This window comes from Myotis myotis, unplaced genomic scaffold (assembly GCF_014108235.1).
Source record: "Myotis myotis isolate mMyoMyo1 unplaced genomic scaffold, mMyoMyo1.p scaffold_m19_p_8, whole genome shotgun sequence".
Classification (NCBI taxonomy): domain Eukaryota; kingdom Metazoa; phylum Chordata; class Mammalia; order Chiroptera; family Vespertilionidae; genus Myotis; species Myotis myotis.
Genome location: NW_023416390.1, coordinates 89408712 through 89435032, shown reverse-complemented (window position 1 = coordinate 89435032; position 26321 = coordinate 89408712). Strand labels below are relative to the sequence as shown.

Genomic DNA, 26321 nt, shown 5'->3' with positions numbered 1-26321 from the left:
AATGTTCTGCTCTTTCTCTCTCTTCCTTTCTCTCTCAAAAAAATCCATAAAATATATTCTTAGGTGACAAAAAAAAAAGTGAGGAAAATATAAGAGGTAAAGACCTGCATGGGTACAGAATTAGCAACTGGGGGCACAGGGCCAGGTTACTCACAGAACTGAGTAACACAGACAAGCAGGATAGCCAATCCCTGGGAAAAGCAGCATGTGGACCAGGTTAAGGTATATTAGTTAGAAACGGCTTCCGTTGACATCTAAGGGAAAGCTTAGTAGGCAGTTGAAGAATATGTATTCATGGAAAGAAAACATTGGTGTGTAATAGGAAAGATGGAAACACTGTGAAATGCTGTACCAAAGTGGAGTAAGTAAGAGGTTGACATATTTCATGGAAATTAGCAATTCAGTGAGAGAAATTTCCATAGAGTGAAGGGAGAGAAGACTGACTGGTTCTTGAGGGAGGAAAATGGAAAGCACGCTGATCTGGGAGAATGTTAGCAGTGCCATGAAGAGCTTCCACAGCACCTCTGAATGCTCCTTCTTTCATTTTCCAAACACCTCCTAAATCTTCATCGTGGTAATATTTCATGATCAACTATAGACTCATAAAATCTTGAAGCCATTTTAATTCCTTAAAAATCAAGAAACATTGGGTAAACTTTGGTTGTATCCTATATAATAAAAGCCTAATATGCTAAGTGTCCAGTCATTTAGTCATCAGTTCAAATAATCAAAGCATAATATGGTAATGATATGCTAAGGCTGCTCAACTGCTTGCTATGAGGTGCAATGAGCACCAGAGGGCAGACAGTCGACCGATAGACCAATCAGGACTGAGCAAGATGGTCTAGACACACCCTGGAGCCCTCCTAGTCCCTCCCCAGCTGGCCAAACTCCTGTGTCCCTCCCTGGCCCCGATTGTGCACCAGTGGGGTCCCTCGGCCTGGCCTGTGCCCTCTTGCAATCTGGGACCCCTTGGGGGATGTCAGAGAGCCAGTTTCAGCCTGATCCCGCAGACCAGGCTGAGGGACCCCACTGGTGCACAAATTTGTGCACCAGGCCTCTAGTTTATATATAAGAACTAATTTTGCATTCTCATGTCTACTTGAGATGAGCTCTACAGTTTCAAGTTTCTAAAGTATTTATAGAAGAAATGTAATTTCTGAGATGTTTAAATTTCTGCCAGAATCATCTTGTTTTGCTAGGAACTGAAAACAAGATTCCAGCTCTGGTCTGGCCAGTGTGGGGCATAGCTGAGCAGATACTCTCTCAGGTGTGGAATTTATATGAACACAGTAAATGCTGGCTTGTTGTTTTTTTGTTTGTTTGTTTGTTTTGTTTTGGTCAGCCAAGTGACACTTCAGCTCATTTTGAACTTCTTGTCATTTAATCCCATAGTTCTCTTTTATCTGGAAATCCTTAGCAGGAAGACAAAAGGGAAATAATTACCTTAGGCAAATTTAGGATAGAATTATTGGCAAGTATAACATGGTCCTTTAGACTTGCAGTGTTGCTTGTGGGCATCTTGCTGTTAATTTTGCTTTTGAAGCCACAGGCAATGAGGGACATTGTGTCACCCACTTAAGGGAGGTGTGCAGAGTGTCTTGAGACTAATCTACTCAGACTCACACAAGGGCTTCAAAGGGAGTTGAACTCTGGAGTCTTTTTCATAAATTTCTATGTTTTTCTATCCTATACATAATTTTTTATTTATTACTTTTGAGTGACTGAAAGAGATGATATAAAAAGGACAAAACAACTCTTTATAGACTCAGTCACCCAAATGACTCCTCAAAGAAGCTTACAGAACAGCAGTTCACTAACATCTCTCTCTCTCTCTCTCTCTCTCTCTCTCTCTATATATATATATATATATATATATATATATATATATATAGAAGGTTAAGCAACCGTCTGACCAGTAGCTATGATGTTTAATGACCACCAGGGGGCAGATGCTCAATGCAGGAGCTGCTGAGCTGCGGTGACTTGGCAGCAGTGGTTTTCAGGTGATGCACCCTGGAACCAAAGAGGAGGGAGCCTGATTCTGGGTGCATCACCCAAGAACCTCCCTCTTGCAATCTGGGACCCCTTGAAGGATGTTGGAGAGCTGGTTTTGGCCCAATCCCCACAGGCCCGGCAGAGGGACCCCACCTGCCAGAGGGACCCCACTCACTCCACAGATGCCCTTCGAGCCACCATGCCACCCCAGGTGTGGCCTGTAGGGAGGGACATGGGAGGTTGGCTCCAGGGTGTGTCCAGTCCATCTGCCCAATCCCGCCCTGCTGGCCACCTTCTAATTAATTTCCTTTCAATGTGCATGAATCCATGCACTGGGGCACTAGTTGCTTGATAAAAGCAAGTGGGAGCATGTGACGTCTCATCATACATTAACGATACACTGATGAGAGAGGCCCCTGCTGTGTCTGCAGTTCTGAATTTGGTAAAATCTCAAGATTCAGACTCTAAACTGAGAAGAGACCACATTGACTAATTCAGGGCCATACTTTTGCTCCTGAGAATATTTTTCCAATTCTTTTTCTTAAAGTTTATATTTTTATCAGGTCATGTGTGTTTGTTGAGACCCACATTCCTTGTGCCCTAAGGCCTCCATAAGCTGGAATCTGTAGCTGGTCTGCTCCTTTATCTTTCAGCAACAGGGGACTTGTTTTCTTATTTTCCTTTAAAAATTGTATTTCACATTTTAATTTCAAACTTTGCAGGGAATTTCATCAACTATTTGAGTCCCCACTATGTAATAGTTAGTGTATTAGTTGACATCATACAAGGAATGTGTTGAGGATCATTGATTCAGCCCATGCCAGTCTGAATCAAATGACAATGCTTTTCCATTACAACACAGCCACTTATGTACTTATAACGTATGTACGTACCCTGTCTCCTTAGGGAGAGCCTCCTATATTCCAAACAAAGACAAAGTCTCTAAAGTGTTTATTCAAATAAAACTGGTTCAAAAAAACAGTTAATGTGTAGGAAGGCGAATCTACAGCTCTAGACTCCCTGCCTATCAATAGGCACCACCATAATTTGTATCATTTTCTTGCCATTAAAATCCACTACCACCACCCACCCTCCAGATATTCTACCTATTAATGCTTTCAAAGGTGTGAATTATATGTGTCACTCATGAATTAAATCCAATCTTATTGTCAATGTGACCCTAAGAGTATGAATAAATACTCAAAGTCCTTTTGATGCCTAGGTTGTCTGTCAGCTGAACATATTTCTCACATGGATTTTATTGGTCAGTGCAGTGTGGGTTCCTACCACACTATGGTTTTAAAATTTTTAAATTAATTTCCAATATTTAAAAATTGATAATTTTTGTATTTATATTCATGAATAGCATAATTACTTTTTTACTAATGGATGTCACTGCCTCCTTCAAGACAGAACACCTACTTTCTACCAGTCTTTTTCTCTCTCTTTTTCCCCTGACAGTGAAGCTGTGTGTCAGGTTTCATTTAGCATCTAACACAAAGCCATTTTTATTCCTTGTCTGGTCCCTGTAGGCATTTGACTGTGGATCTGTTTCTATCTCATTAAACGACTTTGGAGAATAGTTACATTTACTTACATGTTTATTTTAGTTTTATGGTCAAAATTGTTTTTGGTAATGTGCATTGCATCATCAAACCTAATGAGTGCCTTTTCTCTTTCATTTGGAAAATATTTTTATTCTTAGAGTGCTATTTTCATACCCCAATATTTTGACACAAGGACATCAAATGGATGTAGACAAGAGGACAGTGTGTAAGGGAGGCAGTGGTTAGCTTTAATGAATTTACCATTTCACCTTGAAACTAAAATGGAGAGAAACAAATCCTATAGAAAAAAGAATAATTTGAGAGAAGATGTGAGTTTGGTCAATCTACTTTGACTGCTTGCAATTTGCTTTGAAATCTCTTACTGAAAAGATATCAGAATGTGAAGACTCAAAATTTATCCTGTGTCCAAGTAGCATTCAGAGATGCATTTTTAAATAGAAACAGAAGTCTTAGTTCAGATGAAAATTAGTGTTGCTACTCCCATTGTTCAGCATTTCCCATAAATCAGATGCCATGCTAAGTGACTATATAGTCTCATATAATCCCCTCTATAACTCTGTGATATAGAATATATATCCATTTTAAAGCTGAGGATACTGGGAAATCTCAGAAATATAGTGGTTTGCCCAAGCTAACACAGCTATAATCTCAGGTAGGGCCTGAGATTCCAGAACAAATCTGTCTATTTCTAAAGCTCTATCCTCAAAAATCACTTGTCACACTACTTGTTCCTTGTTATGTTTCCCAAATTATTAATCTGGAATATTAGTTTGTTGTCTCTAAACTCAGAGCTGCAAATGATATTGAAATATAATGTTGGTTTTGAGTGTTCTGTGACTTCTTTGTGGATATGGAGAGAGAACCAATAGGAATCTGCACCTTCATGCTCTTGTTATCAACTGGCTGCATCAAATACCTCATCCTGAACACTGGAGCAGGTCACTATGCCTTCGAGTTCCCATTACCAGAAAGATGACCAACCCTGCATTTAACTGAGGTTGTTAATGGGATGTCTGCCCACTTGAGTGTAGTTCTCAGACTGCCTCATATGATTCAGTTCTGCTCAGATTAACATAGATTTATGACATACTTGTCAAATTATACTTGGGATATATACCAATATATGACTACGCCCCTGTCCCTTCTGTTGTGTGGCCTTAGACAAGCTTCCTACTATATCCAAGCCTTAGTTTCCTCATTGCTAAGCGGGAAAAATTGCACCCCCTGCCATCGGGGTGCTGTGTGGGAAAATAAACTTATTCCTTAGCATATTGCTGGCTCAAAATATTTATTAATTCAATATCAGTTTCTTACCTACATTTTGTTTTTATTTTCAGTTAAATGGTATGTTCTCATCAGTAGTCCAGGAACACAACTTACAAAGAGAAAAAAAAAATCAACAGCTTAGCCCTATTATTTTAAAATTATTTTTCATCACAGGGTGACTAGTCAGTTCCCTACTTGCATGGTTAACAAAGATAAAGCCAGAGTCCCTAACAACCAACATCCTTAAAACACAGAACAATAGGAAGAGCAGCAAAATGAAGAGTGACTGCAAAAACTTGCCTGTACGTAGAGTTAAAAGGTGAAAGAAGCATCCTAAGCTGTTTGACACTGTTGTGGCTGAAACAAGTCCTTGGAGTGATTCACGAGGGATTTTTGATGCCCATTTCAAGTGAGCTCTGGAGACAGGCAGTCTCTTTATGGAGAGAGGCGGCATTTCATGTTCTCAGCATTGCATTGGGCAGGTGTGTGCTCTCAGCCACGGCAAGCTGAAGCAAGCTCTGGACGGACTTAGGGAAAATGTAAAATCTGCTTGTTTGGGGAAGCTGGCCATAGGTTTTGCAATTGGCATTCTAGCCTCTCACACACGTTTAGGAGATGAAAGGCCCTCTGTTACCCTCCTCCCTGTCCCATCCTGCTGCAACTACCCAAATCACCTTTAAAAAGAGGAGCCTTGGTAAAGAGTCCCTAGGTTATCCACGTTTTCTCCTCTTTTGTCTTACATTTATGTTTTTCAGGACAAATGATACTGGTTTTCTTTCCTTCAAAGACCACTTGCCTGTCACTCAGATAGTTATCACTGATACCAACAGATCAAACTCAGAAGCTGCTTGGAGAATTGGTCCCTTGCGTTGCTATGGCGACCGTGAGTACTAATGAAAGAAGCTTTCCTTCTGCACTACATAAGCACAGGATGTCCAAAATCCCCCCTTTCCCTTTCCCCGCAGCTCCCCAGGCTTCAGCATTATCATACACTTGCCCAGCTCTCTGTACCCCATTTCGGAGCAGTCAGCCATGCTCAAGGCTTTTCTTACTTGCAGGACACTTCTGGAACGCAGTCTCCTTTAATACAGAAGCCTCCTACCTCCACTTTCCTACCTTCCATGCGGAATTCAGTGCTGACATTTCCTTCTATTTTAAAACCACGGCTCTCTCTGGAGTGTTCCTAGAAAACCTTGGCATTACAGACTTCATCCGCCTTGAAATAAGCTGTAAGTTCCCTCCTTTATGAATTACTAATGTAATTGGTCAGCAGGAGAAACTTCAGTCTTACCTTTGCCACTGAGTGCCTGTTTGTATCACAAAATTAATCTCACTGGACATCTGTAAAATGAGCAGTGACAATTTCTAGTTCCTTCTAAGGCTTTTTGCATTATTATTACCTATCAGTATTTAATTAGTCATTCTCTCACCACGTTACTGCATCACCCAAATGTTCATGGCTACCTATGGCAGCATTCTTGATCTGATCCATGGGTATTTCTTACCTATGACTTAAGCTTCCAAACCACAGATGTGTTCATGACAGTTTCCATGGAAAGCTAAAGTATTGTTATTATGCCTTCCATTCGTAACTGGGGCCCACTCTTTTTGTTGTACTTTTGCTCTGAAAGTAATTTCCTCACTTATGTTCCACCACTAGGATTGTGTCACTACCCCGTGAGATCCCCATTGTTCCTCTCCCATTGCACCATGAACTTGGGTGTATCTAGTGCATTTGATGACAATACATATCATTTTTAACATCCTATCTCCTATATACAAGTTATATTTAGAAATAATTATAAAGTTAAATGAAAAATAATAGAATTCAGATGGCAAGATGTTCTATTATGAAAATTTAATATGTAACCTTGTCAATAAAATAATGCAGTACAGAAAAAGACAATATAATAGATAAATACTTTCCACTTACATTAATTACTTTTTATAAAAAAGGAAAGATCATACCTACTTATTGGTTTGTCTAGTAACAATAATAACATTAAAATTTCTGTTCCTTAGACCTTAATTCTACAAATTTATTAATGACTTCATAAAAAATATTTAAAAAACTATAATCAGGTGTATCTACCTATTTTTTCTCAGATTTATCAAAAAGGTACTCTTTATAAATTTTGAATTAATTGTTTTTCACATGGGTAATTAATAAAAGGATAAATGTCAGGGACTGTTTTAGACATAAGGATAAGGTTGGCACAGATTCATAAAAATTCCATTTTATAATAAATTTTAAAAATTGCAGTACTTCCCATGTAATTTTTCAGAATTAAATCTAATAACTTCAAATATCTCTGCAATAAATGAAATAACCTACTAAAATATTTTTATCAGAAAATTCATCAAAGATTGTTATTCTATTTGGTAAAAATCTAAGAGTTGCTGGGGATTTGGAACTGCTTGAGCTTTCTCTGTGTGCAGTTTGTGTCTGCAACCTTTGTGATACTACATATGTGTTTCAACAGATTTGAGTTAAACAATATTAGCACAGTAATTATAAAAGTGAAAACTCAGAACTTGAGTTCTTACCCTTAAAAATAAATACATACAGGCTGTAACAAAAGAAGGTTTACAGTTGTGAGAATGTGGAACAGTTTATTCTTGTGTTATTATTTATTAATTAGAGGCCTGGTGTGTGAAATTTGTGGAGTGTATGGGGGTTCCCTCAGCCCGGCCTGCACTTTCTTGCAGTCCAGGAGCCCTCAGGGGATGTCTGACTCCTACACCGCCACTGCGCTCGCCAGCTGTGAGCCCAGCTTCTGGCTGAGCAGTGCTCCCCCTGTGGGAGTGCATTGACCACCAGAGGGCAGCTCCTGTGTTGAGTGTCTGCCCCCTGGTGGTCAATGCACATCATAGCAACAGGTTGTTCTGCTGTTTAGTCAATTTGCATACTAGCCTTTTATTATATAGGACTATTGTATTATTTTTCATATGGACAACTGTAAACCTACCTTTGCTTCACCCTATGTATTTGAATCTGCATGCTCAGGAGTCACCAATGGATCTGGCATTCTCTGTATTAATTTCCCTTTTGCACATAATATTTTTTAAATAGTAAGTAATAAAAAGTGCTCTTTGAGGTTTACATGCACATGATTAAAAATAATACTAACATTAGCACTGGATATAAGTTAAACAAAAAATATTTTTTTGTTGTTAGAAAACTGTGTTATCATTTATGTTTAGAATCACTGGTGTATGGCAATGATGAAAAACAGATCTACTTTCAGCTGTGTGGGCTAGTTTTCCTATTTGCTGCACTCAGGGTACCCCTTTATTTCTCATGCGTAGGTGGACTGCTCACACGGTCTTGCCACGGTCTTGCCCATAACCATGGAGACTCATGCATGTTATTATGAGGCTCATTTATCTGCGTCTAAATGGATGTGTTCTGTAGCTTGATTGAGGCAATTGACCATATTGCAATAATGTGACCTCATCATATTCCCTTGAAAGCACAAGTAATGTCTTACCACCGAAACCTGGAATTTAAGAGCTCCAGGAAGAAGGCAAAGGGCCCTGGCCAGAGGGGGTAGCGTCTGTGTCTGTGTGCTTCTCCTGCAAATCACCCGGGGCTGAGTGTTCCCTCTGCAAGTGCACATGAGGCATGAGGCGTACAAGGGAAGGGATTCTTTTATTGGTAGTTTTGACCTCCTTTCACTACAACAACTGAGGCTATCACTGGGAGGAAACTCCTGTCTTTAGTGTAAAGTAAGATCCCTGGTACCTAACGGCCTGGAACTGAAAATGTGGAGTTGAGTGCCAACCATTTCATAATGTGAATATAATAACCACAACATAAATTTAATAAAAATTAGGCCCCAAGGCCACTTGATTCATTCCAGGAGCAGCTAATGTCATGGCTTATCATCACAGGCTAATGAGTGATGATTTGGTGTTAATTATGTTGCAATGTCCAATTTGTACTTTCTGGTGCTGTATTTTGACTTTGGGGTTATACAAAAATGTTTTAAATGCAAGTCATATTACATTTGATGAAAATGTAAAATCCATGAGGATTAAGTTATAAACAACTTGACAATTAGGTACTGTTTTTATTCGTATTTTACAAATGAGAACACTGAGCCTGCACAAAATAGAAAACGCCTCAGGTCATGGTGGCTCTGGAGTCTACTCTCAAATTTTACTCAAAGGCCTTTAATGTATTACTTCCCTCTAGGTCAGGGCTCACATTTGCCAGATGCAAAACAATTCAAGTTCTCAGTTACATGAAATTTTGCAGAGTGGGATTTCTTACACCAGGACTGGCTTTCTATTAGGGTTTAAAGCTAAGGAGGGAGAGTTCCAGGGTGGCATTTGACCTTTGATAATTCAGGTCTTGCAGTTGATGACTTTGTGAAATAAATACCCATGTTTTGTTTTAGAGGTAAAGGAGAGGGGCCATCTCAGGGTGCTGCGAAAGAAGGGATGATTCCAGCTATGGAAAGGGGCTGTCTTCTCCTCAGCCTCAGTGTATTATTTACAGATTCAGAAAATTTTTATGTAATAATCTATATATATAAAAGTCTAAGTGACCATCCGACTGTCCGACTGGTAGCTATGACGTGCAATGACCACCAGTGGGCAGATGCTCCAACTGGTAGCTGTGACATGCACTGACCATCAGGGGGCAGATGCTCAATGCAAGAGCTGCTGAGTTGCTGTGGCTTGGTAGCGGCGATTCTAGGGTGATACATCCCGGAACCAGAGAGGAGGGAGCCTGATTCTGGGGTTTGTCACCTGAGAACCTTCCTATCACAAGCCAAGACCCCTCAGGGGATGTTGGAGAGCTGGTTTTGGTCTGATCCCCACAGGCCAGGCTGAGGGACCTCACCTGCCTGAGGGACTCTGCTCACTCCACAGATGCCCTTCGAGCCATGGTGCCACCTCAGGAGCAGCCGGCTGGGAGGGGCCACGGGAGGTTGGCTCCAGGGTATGTCCAGCCCACCTCGCCCAGTCCCACCCAGCCACCCACCTTCTAATTAATTTTCTTTCAATCTGCACAAATCCATGCACCGGGGCACTAGTAGAAAATGTAACAGCATACACTCAATTGAGAAAAATATGGTGATTGATTCTACTTTTGGAGTCAGATTCTACTTGCTATTTGGGAAACTTAGAGAAAATTATTCACACTGATTTTTTTAACCTATAAAAAGGAAATAAAAATGATGCCTTTCTTAAAAGGTTATCTTGAAGATGAAATGATGGAGTCTATGGTCACTGCTTAGTGCAGAGCCTGGAAGAGCTCACTATTCCAACTGTGCTGTGTGTACTTCTCCTCCTGTCTCTCTCTTCATGGATTTATCACCATTGCTGCCACCCAGCACCACCATCATCTTCATACCCTGACTTGAATGCAGATTGATACAGAAGGACAGAGTCAGGGAAGGGGCCCAGAGGTGGTGGGGTGGGGGGTGCCTGTGTTATCCCAAGCACCAGCACAGCACTTGCAACTATGTCTTCTTGGACAAGACACCTCAACTTTCTGAGTCTCTCTCTCTCTTTCTTTCTCTCTCTCTCTCTCTCTCTCTCTCTCTCTCTCTCTCTCTCTCTCTCCCTAGTAATAGGGTGAATGCTCATATCACATGTATTAATAACATAACATGGGAAGAGCACTAGATATTCCAGGGAGTGGGTCTTCTCCTTGCAGGAACAGAGCTGCCTAGCTAACCCAGCATTGATGGAATTTTGGGAGAACACAGTCAGAGCCAGAATAGACACAGGAAACCCAGAACCTTGGCACAAATGCATATTTATCAGATTAACATTGGTGTCCCAGGTCCCTATGCTATTACCTGAATTCTCACAATCAGGACCAACTGGGCCAACATGAGAGCTTGATGCTTCATGTTTGGTAGATATTACTGCTAATGGTAATTTTGATAGTGCAAGGTTTCAGTGAAGTCCTCTTTAGCTGGCTATCAACATACGATCCTGTATGCTGCTCATTCATGACATTATTGTGCCCTGAACACACTGACAACTCCCTTCATTTCTATCTGTCTCCCTTTCTGGTTTCAGCTCCTTCTGAGATCACTTTTGCAATTGATGTTGGGAACGGCCCCGTAGAGCTCGTAGTCCAGTCTCCTTCTCCTCTGAATGACAACCAATGGCATTACGTGCGGGCCGAGAGGAACCTCAAGGTGACCTCGCTGCAGGTGGACGGCCTCCCGAGGATGAGCAGGGAGACTTCGGAGGAGGGCCACTTCCGGCTGCAGCTGAACAGCCAGCTGTTTGTAGGTAGGGGAAATCTTAAGGTGCTCTTCCTGCTAGAAGCCCTACAAAACCACCCTGTGACCAGGCCCAGGGAAACTGCTTTCATTTGGACCTGAGAAATGATTAAAATGTGTCATAAAACATTTATAATGGTAAATTTTATTATACAAATTCTTTCTTGCTTGCTTCATTAGCCACAGCAATAAAAGATTATGCCACCCCATAGCAAATTTTAAGGTGATCTCAGACTCTTTTTGTACCTTTTCTCCTTGCAGATATGACCTTCAGCTATCCAGGGGCCCCTATTATTTTTCATGTATGATTATATAATGCCCTTAGCAAAAGAACAGATCAGCTACTTATCCCTTCCTTAGTGGTGCTGGCTCCAAGTCAGTGGGCCATACTCCCCCTTTCAGCTGATACCTAATTCCTAAGAATTATCACTAACAGTGTAATGAAATATACTGACCTTCTGAAATGGATTTCCGTTATTAGTGATACGGGGAAGAAAGTGCTAGTTTTTAAACGAAGGACTTCGTTGATCCTCCTGAAATCACATCCTTGGGTGGCTGCCTTACTCTTGCACAGAAAAGCAGTCCTGGTCTCCAGCAAATGACTCTGCTGCTCATTCCCTCCATGAGACTCAGAATCAGGGTTCAGACAAGTGGTTCGTCAGAACTGGCTGCCACTGCTGGTCACAGGGCTGGAAAGACTCAGACATTATTCACTGATTCATTCATTCATTCATTCATTCATTCATTCATTCATTCATTTCAGTCACCGAGCACATAAAATATGTCAAGACCTTGTTGGATGGTGGAGATATTGGCAGGCAAGTTGTGTAATGACACTACTTTCAGAGCACACAGTTGTGTTGTGTGTGTGTGTGAGAGAGAGAGAGAGAGAGAGAGAGAGAGAGAGAGAGAGAGAGAGAAAGAGAGAGAGAGAGAGAGAGAGAGAGAGAGAGAGAGAGAGAGAGAGAGAAAGGAAGGGGGGAGAGAGAGAGAGAGAGAGAGAGAGAGAGAGAGAGAGAGAGAGAAAGGGGGAGAGAGAATGAAGGAAAGTGAAAGAGAAATTTTAGCTACATTAGTTCAGGTAGGAAAGGTCAGGACGGACTTACAGCTATAATTTAGAAATGACTTTTTATAAGAATGTTGAGCAGGGCACATAACGCTTTAAGTACAAAATAGAGCTGTAAATGTTGGGGATATTCTAATATTATCAAAGCCAAGAAGCTGCTCTTCCATAAAACGTGAAGTTTAGATGTTTAGAACAATTATATAAATAGGTTCCAAATGTGGCCACTATATAGGATTTCATTTTCTTTCATTTTTCTTATTTAAACAGCTCTCACAGTACATCACCTTCCTGTTAGCAACAAGATCCCATCAGCAATCTATGGATGTTTTTATTTGTTTCCTTTAAATTTGGGTCTGTACAATTTTTAACTCTGAGGGAAGCAGTCACTAAAAGCACATAAGGTGAAAGAAAAATAACAAAATATGTAATATTTTATTTTCTCAGCAGGAATCATTCTTCATCTGTCATGTTTTTCATTTCTGACAGAAGCTTAGATATAAGTGATTAAAATTATATGTTTATAAAGCATTTACTTAATTAATAACCTACTTAAATGATAAAATTTACTATTAAAACATTTATAAAATTTATATGGATGTTTAATTCTATTTAAACATCACATTTTATTTTTCTGAAGAAGTCTGTTAGTTATCAAAATTTAATGTGTTTCTTTTTGAAATCAATTCAAGTAGTTTCCAATTTTCATAAATTATATTCATGCCAAAGTTTAATTTATCTTCAGGCAGTATGTATGAATCTTTCAGGCTAAAATGTGCATATAAAGATGGAATAATTTTTGATGCTTTCATGAAAATTTCATGGAGCTATGAAATTATCATATGTCCTGAATATGTGATAACTTTCTGCAAGCTAACAGGGAAAAGGAGGCAGCCATGCGTCGTGGCAGGTTTTTCTCCTGATGTTCTGACTAAATTGCTCACAGAGACAGTGAGCTGGGAGCGGGTGGGTCTGGAGGAGATATTGGGCTTGAGGTGGAGCCAAGGCCAGCTGTGGTGAGAGCACCTGCTTCTGTTTCTCTGCAATACATTCCATCTCAAACGTTACTCAGCTTTATTGAATTTGTCTTCATGCACTTGAAGAAAAGTGCTGTTGAAGGCCATTTTAGTTTGTTGGTTTGAATTTTGTTGTTTCATGTTCAGTGATACATCCATTTAGAAATATCAGGAGGCTGGAAATGCTGAAGTTGCAATATTTCTACTTTTATAATTGACTGGTTCATAAAAAGAGCAAAAACTAAAATAAAACAAACAAATAAAAAGCATGTTCTGCTTAGTTATAGCAGCCAAAATGAAGAATCACATTCCCTATCATTTAGAAATGTAGAGACACTGGATAGTGTTATGTATTAGGCAGAAAAAGATAGCATTAGTGTGTACTCCTTTCCTGGGATAGATTGAGTGTGACACTACTTAAATATTAATTTGGTTGTGTCTGACCAGTTACCTTTAGCCATTGAACTATTTTTCAGTCAAAGCAGAGCATGGTTCAGCATTGCATCGCTGGTCCCACTGCTTGCTCGTGGGTGCTTCCTGGGCAGGAGAGACGGGCTGAATTTATAATATAGGACGCCCCTCTGGGAATGTGACAAGCTGGAGTGTTGCTACATTAGTCAATACATGCTGGATTCCCATAAGTAATATTTTCAGTCCAGGCTTTTATCTCCATGAAGGTTACATTTACAACCATGTGATTTTGCTGGTCACTTTCACAGAGTAGGAGAAACTTTATAACAGGTGGCCTCTGAAATGTCTGCTGCATGCCTCGACTTCCATCTTTAGCACTCACTGAGGTCTCACTGTCAGCTTTGCTGTTTCCTGCTAATGTGCCAGTCGCTGTGAGAATGAGGCAGGAGAAGCCCAAGAACAGGCACCACGCAAACAGTGAAGCCAGGAGATCTGGGTATGGATCCAGATGAACGGCCGGCAGGCCATGGGGTGTTGGTAGGAAGACAATAGCCTGAGTATGCTCACTGTCCTTACCCGCAGAATGAGAAAGAAGAGGCTGGGAACTGATTTTTTGCAATTTGAGGGTCTGCTATTACCACGCATCTATGAGGAATGGCATCTTTATCCGTGTGCCGTGTGTATGCAGCAGCAAGGATAAGCCTCATTCTCCACAAATCTGACATCCCAGTGTTCCAGATGTGCTGAAATCAAAGAGTTGGCATTTCGTAAAGGTGTTGGCCTGGGAGTCTCATTTTTGTGTGGCTTTACTTCCTTCTTACTTTTTTGGTCTTTCATGGAAACCTTTCCCCCCTTTTTGGCTTCGCTTTTTATTTGTGCCAAAACAAACTAAAGTTACTCCAACATATAACTCCTGGGGAAAATTCTATACTGACTTGATAAATCATAAAATTGCAGAGATCCCAAAATGCTACTCTTGCTTCCCCAGTGGCAGGGAATTAAAATTCCTGTTTTCAGGTGAATCGTGTCGAATGTGGTGAGGGCACACAAGAGAAATGGAGGTGCCTGTACCTGCACTCAGGAGGGCCTGGGATTGAGCTGTGTCTCTGGCAGCAGTGAGCCTTTGCCCAGATGCCACATGGAGGTTTTCTAAGAGGCTGAAATGATAAAGGTCATGTTTTGAAGAGTTTATTCATACTTAGTCCAAGAAAGAAGCATTACAATGAACACTCTTAATACCAAGAGTCAACTGAGGAGTTTCATACAAAAGTGCTTCTAGTGAAGCCAGCTGATGGAGTAAGTTGTCAGGAAGAGTAATATGAAAGCAAGAGGATAAATGCACATGCGCACATTACTTGGTAGAAGAAACCATGGAAGACACCAGGGGAAGGAAGGGAAAAATCACTTAGGTGCAACGCTGACCCAAATTGTCTAATCAAATAGTTCAATTTAGGATTTTAAGGATGTGAAGGCATATAGGCTTTGAAGATTAAAAGGTCTCAGTCTGGTTCCTGGCTATGCTATGTTAAATCTGTTTTCATCCTGACTCTGGCCAAAGCAATGTCTTTGACATTAAGTTTTCTCAATTATGTAAATGTGAATAATATAGATAATATATTTTTCCACATTGAGTTTTTGATGAGTTCATTATAAAATTTCTAGCAGACAGCAAATGTGTTTGATTGTTTTTAGAATTACAGGCATTTTTCTGATTCTCAAATGTCTTGCAGATTAAATATGACCCTCAATTAAATGATTTTCAGTAGCTTTAAGGATAATGCTACATTTTTGTTGTTCTTTTACTTTCAACCTTGTGTAAACTCTAGACAAGATGCAGCCAAGTAAAGATAAAAGTATACAGGAGCATGTGAAAAATAAAATGAGTGCAAGATCCAGGAAGGCCTTGTGAATGATGGAAGTGACCATGGTGGGGATGCCCTCTCTTAGTGCAGCTGAGTCTTGGTGTGCAGGAAAGCAAGTTCATTGTCAACAGATCTCCTAAAATTTTTAAAATAGTTTTGTTTTTAGAAAATGGGAAAATTAAAATAAATAGAGTGGGGAAGAAGTATGTGAACTAAGGAATGCATGTATATGAGCGTAGATGTGTGTTTTTGTGATGGTCGGGATGAAGGAGAGGAGCCATGGAGTGCATGGGGGAAGATGCCACACAACATAAATTCAAAGTACATGAGGAGTTCTAAAGTCAAGATGGACCATGGAGCACTGGGGAGCCATTAGCAAGCGGTTCAGATGCCTGCTGCCCTGAAGTCACAGCAGGAAGATGGAGAGATAAGTGGAGACTGATCTTTCATGGTATATCAGCTGTGCTAAGGATTTGAATTTGATTTTCTGCAATAACTACTCTCTGAAGGGTATCAAACAGGACTGGCAGAATGAAATTTTTATATGTGGTTGTTCTATCCCAGTGATGGCGAACCTTTTGAGTTCGTCATGTCAGCATTTTGAAAAACCCTAACTTAACTCTGGTGCCGTGTCACATATAGAAATTTTTTGATATTTGCAACTGTAGTAAAACAAAGATTTATATTTTCAATATTTATTTTATACTAGAGGCCCAGTGCACAAAAATCTGTGCACTCGTGGGGGGTGAGGGGGGTCCCTCAGCCTGGCCTGTGCCCTCTAGCAGTCTGGGACCCCTCGGGAGATAACGACCTGCTGGCAGAGGGCAAGCCCAATCCCTAGGTGCAGCCCCTGGTCGGGCTCAGAGCAGGACTGATTGGGGAGTTGGGGCGCTGGCCCCTGTCATGCACAGAGCAGGGCGGATCATCAGGAGGTTGCCATGCCACCCTCAGTCACGCTCAGGGTACGGCCAATTGCGGGGTTTGGGCACCGACCCCTGTCACACACAAGGCAGGGTTGATGAGGTTGCGGCACCCCCCCTGTCATGCACAGAGCAGGGCCAATCAGGGGGTTGGGGCGCCACACTCTATCACCCACAGAGCAGGGCCAATCAGGGGGTTGGGGCGCCACATTCTATCACCCACAGAGCAGGGCCAATCAGGGGGTTGGGGCGTCGCCACTCTCACACTCAGGGCAGGGCCAATGGGGAGGTTATGGCTCTACCCCGTCACACACAGAGCAGGGCCCATGGAGGGGGGGGTTTGGGGCGCTGCACCCTGTCACACACAGAACAGGGCCGATCAGGGGGTTGGGGAGCTCCCCCATATCAGGCAAAAAGCAGGGCTCATCAGGGGGTTGGGGCGCCTTCCCCTGTTACGAAGAGAGCAGGGCGGATAGGGAGGTTGTGGCCCCGCCCCCTGTCACACACAGAGCCGCAGGGTGATCAGGGGGTTTGGGTGCTGCCCCCTGTCACACTAATCCCAGTGCTGGGAGGCCTCGCGGCTCCGCCAATCCCAGTGCTGGGAGGCATATTATCCTTTTACTATATAGGATAGAGGCCTGGTGCACCGGTGGGGCTGGCTTTTTTGCCCTGAAGGGTGTCCTGGATCAGGGTGGGGGTCCCCACTGGGGTGCCTGGTCAGCCTGGGTGAGGGTATGATGGCTGTTTGCAGCTGGTCACACACCCTTCAGGATGGGGGTCCCCACTGGGGTGCCTGGCCAGTCTGGGTGAGGGGCTGAGGGCTGTTTTCAGGCTGGCGGGTGACTGAAGCTCCCAACCGCTCCTTTTTTTCTTTTTTTTTTTTTTTATTCTGGGCCAGCTTTAGCTCTGGCTCCAGCTCTGAGGCCTCTGATGCTGAAAGCAGGTATCTGGTTTGTTTGGGTTCTATAGTCGAAACACTGTATCAACTGCAGCTCTGAGATCCTGGCTGGCTGAAAGCAGGTTTCTGGGGTTTTGTTTAGCTTCTATATTTGTAACAATGTTTCAAACTGCAAGCTCAGAGGCTGGCAAGGCAGGCAGGGAATGTTGGTTTCCTCTGTCACTGAAGCAAGCAACCTCATGTTAGCTTCAAGCTACCTGGCTGCCGGGCACCATCTTGGCTGGCAGTTAATTTGCATATCTTGCTGATTAGCCAATGGGAAGGGTAGCGGAAGTAGGCTAATTACCATGTTTCTCTTTTATTAGATAGGATATTTAAATGCTATTTAACAAAGAAAAATCAACCAAAAAAATGAGTTTGCGTGTCACCTCTGACACACGTGTCATTGGTTCGATATGACTGTTCTATACTATTGCAAAATGGCAAGTGAATCGAAAGAGTCAGGGTTGAGACTGGGAATAACAGTTAGACAGTTGTTGCTGGGATTCAAGTGGAGTGTGCTCTGGGTGTGGAAAGAAGCAGATGAGTTCAGAGGAACCTGGGAGAGCAGATCCACCGGGCTGGATGGGAGAGAATGGATGTGAGAGAGTATTTCTTCACAGTATTCGAGTTTCACAGAGAGTCACACCTCCAGCACAACTGTACACATAGTAGGTAATGTCAGAAGTGAAGGGTGCTGACAACCTGACAGGGCCTGGGTGTGTGGGTGGGGGATACCTTTTCAGAATTATTCTATACTGAGTCTACATTCAAGGGTGGTCAAAAGTAGGTTTATAGGTGTAAGGACATGAAAAACAGGGTTTCTTCTTCTATTATTATTTATTAATTTTTGTATTATTTTCCATATGAAAACCTGTAAGCCTACATTTGCCAACCCCTCTATTACTTCTCCGTAAAGAATAAAGGAGTCTAAACTCTAGTTTTTCTTCCCTCATCCTATCTAATAAAGAAGGAATATGCAAATTGATCATAACTCTGTGACAAAGATGGTGGCGCCCACAGCAAATAAGGAGGGAATATGCAAATTGACTATCACTCTGCAACAAATATGGCAGCGGCTGAGCCAGGATGCAGGCATTCCGCCCCACCCTGCCCATGGAGGATCTCTGGGTTCTGCTTCGTCGCTGCTGCCACAGGGGCCAGAGGAGCAGGGGGCCCAGCACCCAGCAGCCCCGAGCCCCACGGCCGCAACGATGCTGGGGCCTCTGGGGCCAGAGGGGCAGAGACACAAGCCCACAGGGGGGCCTGGCACCCAGCAGCCCCAAACCCCGTGGTGGCGGAGGTGCTGGGGCTGCTGGGGCCACAGTGGAGACACAAACCCGCAGGAAACCTGTGGAAAGGGACATAAACTATCATAACTTTATCTCCCTTTCCACAAGATGAGGAAACTGACCCTGATTTATTTAGTGATATGGCCCACACATTTCTACAAGCACAGGGTATGTTATGACCACTCCCAGGAAGGTCTGATTAGAATAATGTCTCCAAGGAATAACGTTACTTTGGCAAATCATCTAAGAGAGGAAACAAGCTTTTATTGGGTTTATTCTGAAGGTCAGAGAACAGGCCACCCCAACATATGCCATGTTGTTATATTGATGATCTTGAGCTGTAGATGCTTGGAAAACAGCAAATGCAAGGAGAGGCTTTCACTGAAGTCTCCTGATCTGCCTAAAATCAGAACCCCACAAAAGGTTCCCTTGATGGGAAAAGTGCCATCATCCAGTGAAGACTGACTCCTGTCACAGGACAGACTAGAAGTTGACATCACACCCAACTTTGTTACAAACTATCTCCCCCCCCCCCCCCCGATTCATCTTTCCTAAGAATCATTTACTCTCCTCTAAGGGGCCTACATCTCCCATCCCCTTTCCCTAAGAAGAAGGTATTTAAATCTGGATTCTAAGCCACTTTGGGAAGTTATTCATTTTTCCCTGGGATCTCCCACATGTACACAAGGTACACATGATAATGAACTTTTGTTTTTCTCTTGATAATCTGTATTTAATTACAAGGGCCTCCACTAAGAACTCAAAAGGGTAGAGGAAAACTATTTTTCCTCCTCCATAATTCTATCTTGGGAAATCAAGTCCTGGGCTGAACAGTGAGGTTGGCTCAAGTGCCAAGCAATCCCGGCTGAGGGGAGGGAAGCTTCTAGGGGGAAATCAATGGTACTGGCATCAAAGTGGGACAGAGGGCACAAGCATGGTTGCTGGTGGGAATTTAAAGTGGTTCAACATTTTTGGAGGATGACTTGGCAAAATCGATAGAAATGTTCAAGGTACATCCAAGAGTCTTCTTCTAGGAATATCATCTGCTGAGATAAAGCACGAGTGCCTAAGCCCTGGTCAGAACCCAGGATGCTACTGTGGGCTCTCCTTCCATGATAGGAAAACCTGCTAACAACCTGCATTTTTAGGCAAGGTGGCATCTATACTAATAAAAAGGTAATATGCTAATTAGAATGAACATCTTCCAGATGACCTTCCAGATGTCCTTTCGGACAAAGCCATGGTGGCAGAGCTGAGGCAGAGGCAGTTAGAGGCAATCAGGCACACAGGGGAAAGCAGTTAAGAGGATCAGACCAGACCATCAGCGGAGAGCAGTTAGGGGGATCAGGCCAGCAGGGGAGAGCAGTTAGGGGGATCAGGCTGGCAGGCAAGTGAGTGGTTAGGAGCCAGCAGTCCTGAGGGATCCCAGGTTGAAGAGAGTGCAGGCCAGGCTGAGGGACCCTCCCCCCTCCTGTGCACGAATTTCATGCACAGGGCCTCTAGTAGAGAATAAAAATAAGTCAGGTAAAAACTGAAATTTAGTTCATTTGCCATTTAGTTCATAGTCCTTTGTGTCATTGTGTTTTGTCAGCATGTGGGATTGAGCTAATCCCCTTGTCTAGGCTCATTCTCACCATGCTCTCTATGTCTCAACTTCAAGGGGTGCTTGTCTGCCAGAAAAACCCCACAGCCACCTTTTCCATTTATAAACTTGTCGACTTAGTCAGACGCAAAAAAAAAAAAAAAAAAAAAGCAATAGATCCTGCATTCTCCACCTCTGCTAAAGAAAAATACCACTAACTAGACATATGAAGAATTATTCAAATCCATCACAGAGAGTGACTACAAAATGAGGGAAAATAGAACAAAACATTGGACTACTAAAGTCCTGTCCTCTTTATTTTACACAATCTCCAGGAAAGAAAGAATGAATATTCTTTCCTCTATGATCTGCTGTATTTACAATTGATTTATCTTGTGGTTAAAGGAGATTTACTCACTAAAATTGAGACAGACAGGAGAATGCAATTTGGGTTTGACCTCCTGGCCAATGTGGGTATCACTTACCAGAACTGAAAATACAATGGGGTTTTATCATTCCTTCAGGATAAGAGACTAGATAAATCCTTTAGGAATATTCTGTCTTTAGGTGCAGATAGTTACTGACATACATATATTTTCATGTCTGATGACCTCGTGTGGTTCAGGGAAGGAAGAATTATCCCTGCTTCTACCTTATATCACCACCATCCCCATTTCCAATTATTTGCTTGTCCACCCTGCCAGGGTAACTGATGCCAGAAAATTTTACATTACATATTCATTTCTTTAACATACCCAGCTTTGTTTCTTGTTGAACATGTATATTCCCACATTTGGAATTCCTATCTGTACCCACCTTAGTGAGAATATATTTTTATCTGGTCATTTGCTAGACCAAGATTTAATGAGGTTGCAGTATGAGGGACTAGAAATAAATGAGGCTCAGAAGCAGAGATGACTTACACAGAAAATAGATGGCAGCCAGGCTTTGTCCTCCAACACACCTTCTCCTCTCCAGCAGCACTCCGTGTAGACCTGGAAGACCTGAGTGTCCGCCAACTACCTCTGTGCATGGATTTGAGCCCAAAGCATTGAATTTCGAATAGAATTTAGGTTCTTTAATGCCAGACATATGTCTTCTCTGGGACCTTCCAGAATTCTCAGCACAAAATAAATATCTGGTGGTGGAATTTAGCTTAATTTTTTGACTTTTTGTTTCTCAAATGACATATTTCTGATATTAGAGGTTTAGGCTAATAGAGTCCTGGATTTCAAATAGTAACAAAACATTACGTATCTTTGAATTTATTCTGTTGATAAGTAATTTGCAATGACCACTGTGGTTGTCTCTGAAACATTCAAGATATGCCCTCAGCTGAAAGTTGGATTGCAATCTTTTTCTGTATTCCAGAAGAAGAAATTTGTCATCTAAATAACAATTTGAGTGTAATCTCTGAGATCAATATGTATATACCATTGTGAGGGCTCAAGAGAAGGGGTAACAAAGAGCAGGGATTAAGATGTACTATATCTTAACTAAGCTTTACTATATACACATGAAATAGACTTATTCTTATTTTACAGACCAAGTAGCTGGGGTTCACGTGAGTCATGGTGGATCATCCAGTAACATGGAGTTGGACTCCGTATCTGTCTTCTCCTAAAGTCCACCCTCTTTCTAGTCCATCGCACTGCACGGATAAGCATTGTAATGCTTTTGCAGTTTCTAATTTCACAAGCCTAACAGCTCGCTTCCAACTTTTCCAGAGGCACAATTTCCCTCTGTGTGTTCCACTTCAGAGAAATGTCTGCAGTAGACTACAAACACATTTTATTTCACTTGCAAGGAGCATGACAAGTTTTTATCTTGAAGGTTCTACCTTACATATGTAAAGTACAGGGTTCCACATGAACTATAGTATTTTAAAAACAATTTCTGGGTGTGTGTGCATGGGGGTGGGAGGATGGAAGAAGTGTTTCTCCTAGCCTGAAAAGGCATGCATTTCCCCTAAATTTCTAATTCTCTATGGAAACTTTAATGAAAAATTCCACCACAGCATCATTACAGAACAATAGTTGTCTGTTACAAATGCAAATATTAAACTTAAAAAATCTAAACCCTGCGATACCTTATTATTTTTAATTTTGTTTGTCACCTCTTAGGAGGAACGTCATCAAAACAGAAAGGCTTTCTCGGATGCATACGCTCCTTACACTTGAATGGGCAGAAACTGGACCTGGAGGAGCGGGCCAAGGTCACATCTGGAGTCCGACCAGGATGCCCAGGCCATTGCAGTAGTTATGGCGGCATCTGCCACAATGGGGGCAAGTGTGTGGAGAAGCGCAGTGGATACTTCTGTGATTGCACCAATTCACCATATGAAGGGCCCTTTTGCAAAAAAGGTACACTAGTCATGTTTGTTTTTCTTTTTTTTTTTTAATATATTTTATTGATTTTTCACAGAGAGGAAGGGAGAGAGATAGAAAGTTAGAAACATCGATCAGTTGCCTCCTGCACATCTCCCACTGGTGATGTGCCCGCAACCCAGGTACATGCCCTTGACCGGAATCGAACCTGGGACCTTTCAGTCCACAGACCTACGCTCTATCCACTGAGCCAAACCGGTTTCGGCCATGTTTGTTTTTCAATGTACCATGTAGTAGTAACTACAGCCTATGGCCAAGTCATATTATCCCTTAACCTTACAGAATCCTCAATCCATCATTTAGTCTTCCTTGTTTTTTTTTTTTTTTTCTCTTTTAAGAGACTCTGCATATCTCCTCAACATAATTGCATAGAGTCATTATCACTGTGTATAGGCCCTGACAGTGAAATTGTACTAAATGGATAGTAATAGGGCAAATAGAATCGCCATGGCCAAGTCAGCTGAGCACTGGGAAAGGTTGACTCTCACTTATGTTGGGTCACCTGAATCATGAAGGGTGCACTGAACTTTCCAGTTCCAATTATTCAGTCCATAAATATAATTAAAGACTCATAGCCCAGCCAGCATGGCTCAGTGGTTGAGCATCGACCTATGAAACGGGGGGTCACAGTTTGATTCCCAGTCAGGGTACATACTTGGGTTGTGGGCTCAATCCCCAGTGTGGGGTGTGCAGATCAATGACTCCCTCTCATCATTGATGTTTTTTTCTCTTACTCTCTCCTCCTCTCTGAAATAAATAAAAACATATTAAAAAAAAAATAAAGACTCATAGAATCTAGCCCTGGAGGAACCTTAAGCAATTCTAAGTAATTTTTTCAATAGGAATAGTAGAGGTAAGTTAGTAAAATCAGTATCTTGTATTTAATAAAATACCACTATTTTACAGGTGACATAATTGGGGTTTGAGTCTTTAAAAGTGCTCCACAGATACTCATATTTAGTTCATCAAGGGACTGAAGATAGAACAGCAGAGTCAAAACTCTAGTCCTGATGCTTCACAGCATCCCCTCTGAATTTTATTAATTAATTGCATTGACAAAAGCAAAGCGTGATGGGTACACACCTTAGACAAGGAATGGCAGTCATGATGTAAATTACCTAGATGAATTCAAGGTAATGCTACAAAATGTAAAATCTCATTTTTCATTGTAAATACGTAAGTATTTTTTAAATAGAATGATGAAAAATTTGGTCAACTATCTGTCTTTGCAGAATGTTTAAGCTTATTTTATTGATAAAATATTTGTTGAATAAATAATAAAAAAAAATAATTTTTCAAGCGCAATATCTAGAGCAGTGGTTCTCAACCTTCCTAATGCCGCAACCCTTTAATACACTTCCTCATGTTGTGGTGACCCCCAATTTCATTGTTACAAATTGAACATAATTAAAGCATAGTGATTAATCACAAAAACAATATGTAATTATATATGTGTTTTCCGATGGTCTTAGGCAACCCCTGTGAAAGAGTAGTTCGACCCCCAAAGGGGTCGCGACCCACAGGTTGAGAACCGCTGATCTAGAGAGAGATCCAAGATGGTGGTGGAATAGGCGAAAGCTACACTCACCTTTTCCAGGGCCATACTGGAATTACAACTAAAATATAAAATAATCAACCTAAATAACCAACTAAAGATTAGCTGAAGAGAAGTCTTATAATCAAGGATTTACAGAAGAAATCACATTAAAGGCAGCATGACAAGGGCTGGCCCTGCTATCAAAGGCTGCAGCTGAAAATTGGGAGGATATCTCAGCTGCAAAGGTGCTCCCTGAGGAGTGTGAGGTCTCAACTCCTCACCAGGCTTCCAAGAGCACCAAAGCCAGGAAAAGGCCCTTACATAACACCTAGCTGTAAAATCAGTGGGGTTTCTGTCACATAAAAAGTTAGGAGTCTTCTAGAGACCCAGGTGCCCCTTTAAAGGGACAACATACAGAATATCATTAGCAGTCGCTCACCCTGGGCACCAGTGGAAGGAGGAAAGAGCAGACTGGAGTCATGTGAGAAGAAATTCGCATTTGTGGCTCTGGGGAGAGTGCTAAATGGACAACCACCAGGATCCCTGTGCTGAGTCCTTCACCGAAACCGCAGATGCCATCTTTGTTGAGTGAAGCACTCCATTACATATGTCATCAGCCTGGGGGAATGCAATAGCCCCACCCTCAAGACCCTTTCACTCCAGCTTTTGAAGCTCATAACTTATGGAGGAGTCAGCTACATGGACTCTGGGTGTAGAAGACTGGGAGGACTCATTGTCAGTAACTGAGCTCTGTGGCTCTAGGATGGGGGCTGTATTTCCCTCACACATATGACCGGTGCAGAGTCCTTACTTCACGTGGCCAAATCATGGTCTACTTGGACCTGATAAACACTACTGGTCTCACTCGGATGACTCTTTGAGACCCTGCCATTCCTTTAGATACTTGACAGGTGGCAGCTACCCTTGGATGTTTGCTGAGGAGTCTCAGACCCAGTACTGGTACTGAGTTTGAATCTGTATTAATCTGGTGAACAACACATCCTATCTGGCAACTCACTGACAATCAACTTCTTGCAACTTGAGTACCATCAGAGGCTTTTCAGTGACTCAGCCTAACAGGCATCCAGCAGGCAGAGGCAGGTGGAGGAGGATCTTGGGGTGACTTGGGCCATTTGATGACCTGACCATAGGCTGGTCCTGGAAAAAGCTGGCCTTAGTGCACAATTTGGTTCTTTCCACGCACACCCAGGCCCAACAGAGGCAACCATAAACTGCGGATTGCTTGGTAGTTCCAAACAGGTAGGCCAGAGCCAGTCATAAGAGCATCTGACATTGACCTGCAGCACTGTCCCTCCCAAGAAGCCCCAAAATCAAAACACTTAGTGGCAAGTGTCAGATGACATATGAGCAAGATCCAGTTAGCTACACAAAAGTCACATCCAAAGGGACATCTCAGGAGGCACCAGATCCTGCTGAGGTGAATTTTGTTTTGTGTGGTCAGCACCTGAACAACAGGTTGTACACTGTGGTCATAGTTAATCCTCAGAGTCAGCCAGCATGAGGATTGACTTCACACATGAATTGTCTACGAGCAATCAAGATTCAATTACAACTGTAGGATTCATAGAACCCACGCACGGGACATTCCTAGAGCACCCAGCACAGGTGATTCAAAAGATTACACTATTGGATCCAAAAACACACCTACTACATAAGCCACTATAATAAGACTGGGATACAGAAAATTTACTTATTAACAGAAATGGACACAAAGAGGAAGCCAAATGGAGAGACAAATAAACATTCCCCAAATGAAAGAAAAGGATAATTCTCCAGAAAAAAAGAGATAAATTAAATGGAGGCAAGTAATTTACCAGATATAAGTTCAAAAAATGGTTATGAGAATGCTTAAGGAACTTAGTAAGAAAGTTAATGGTGTGAAAAACAATGTAGAAACCATCAAAGAACCAGTCAGAAACTAAGTACACAATGTTACTGCAAACAATAAAATGAACAATACACTAGAAGAAATAAATATTAGATTAGATAAATCAGAGTATTAAATCAGTGACTTGAAAGACAAGGTAGTATAAAATACCCATCAGAATAAAAAAAATTAAAATAAAAAAGGAATACAAAAACTGAAGATAGTTGAAATGACCTTTCAAAGAATATGGATTGCAATAGTATCCTCATCATAGAGGTGCCAGAAGGAGAAGGGAGAGCAGAGGATTGAGAAACTATTTGAAAAAACAATGGCTGAAAACGTC

General features: G+C 41.8%; 1 protein-coding gene across 1 annotated transcript in view; it reads left to right on the top strand.

Annotated features, from left to right (window-relative positions):
- The window catches only part of CNTNAP5 (contactin associated protein family member 5), an 876948-nt gene that overhangs the window by 699976 nt on the left and 150651 nt on the right, over window positions 1–26321 (top strand). The window contains exons 15-18 of the mRNA XM_036320828.1: window positions 5588–5715; window positions 5891–6061; window positions 10875–11093; window positions 22290–22529. Coding sequence (XP_036176721.1) covers window positions 5588–5715; window positions 5891–6061; window positions 10875–11093; window positions 22290–22529 — 758 coding nt within the window. The remainder of the gene's footprint in view (window positions 1–5587; window positions 5716–5890; window positions 6062–10874; window positions 11094–22289; window positions 22530–26321) is intronic.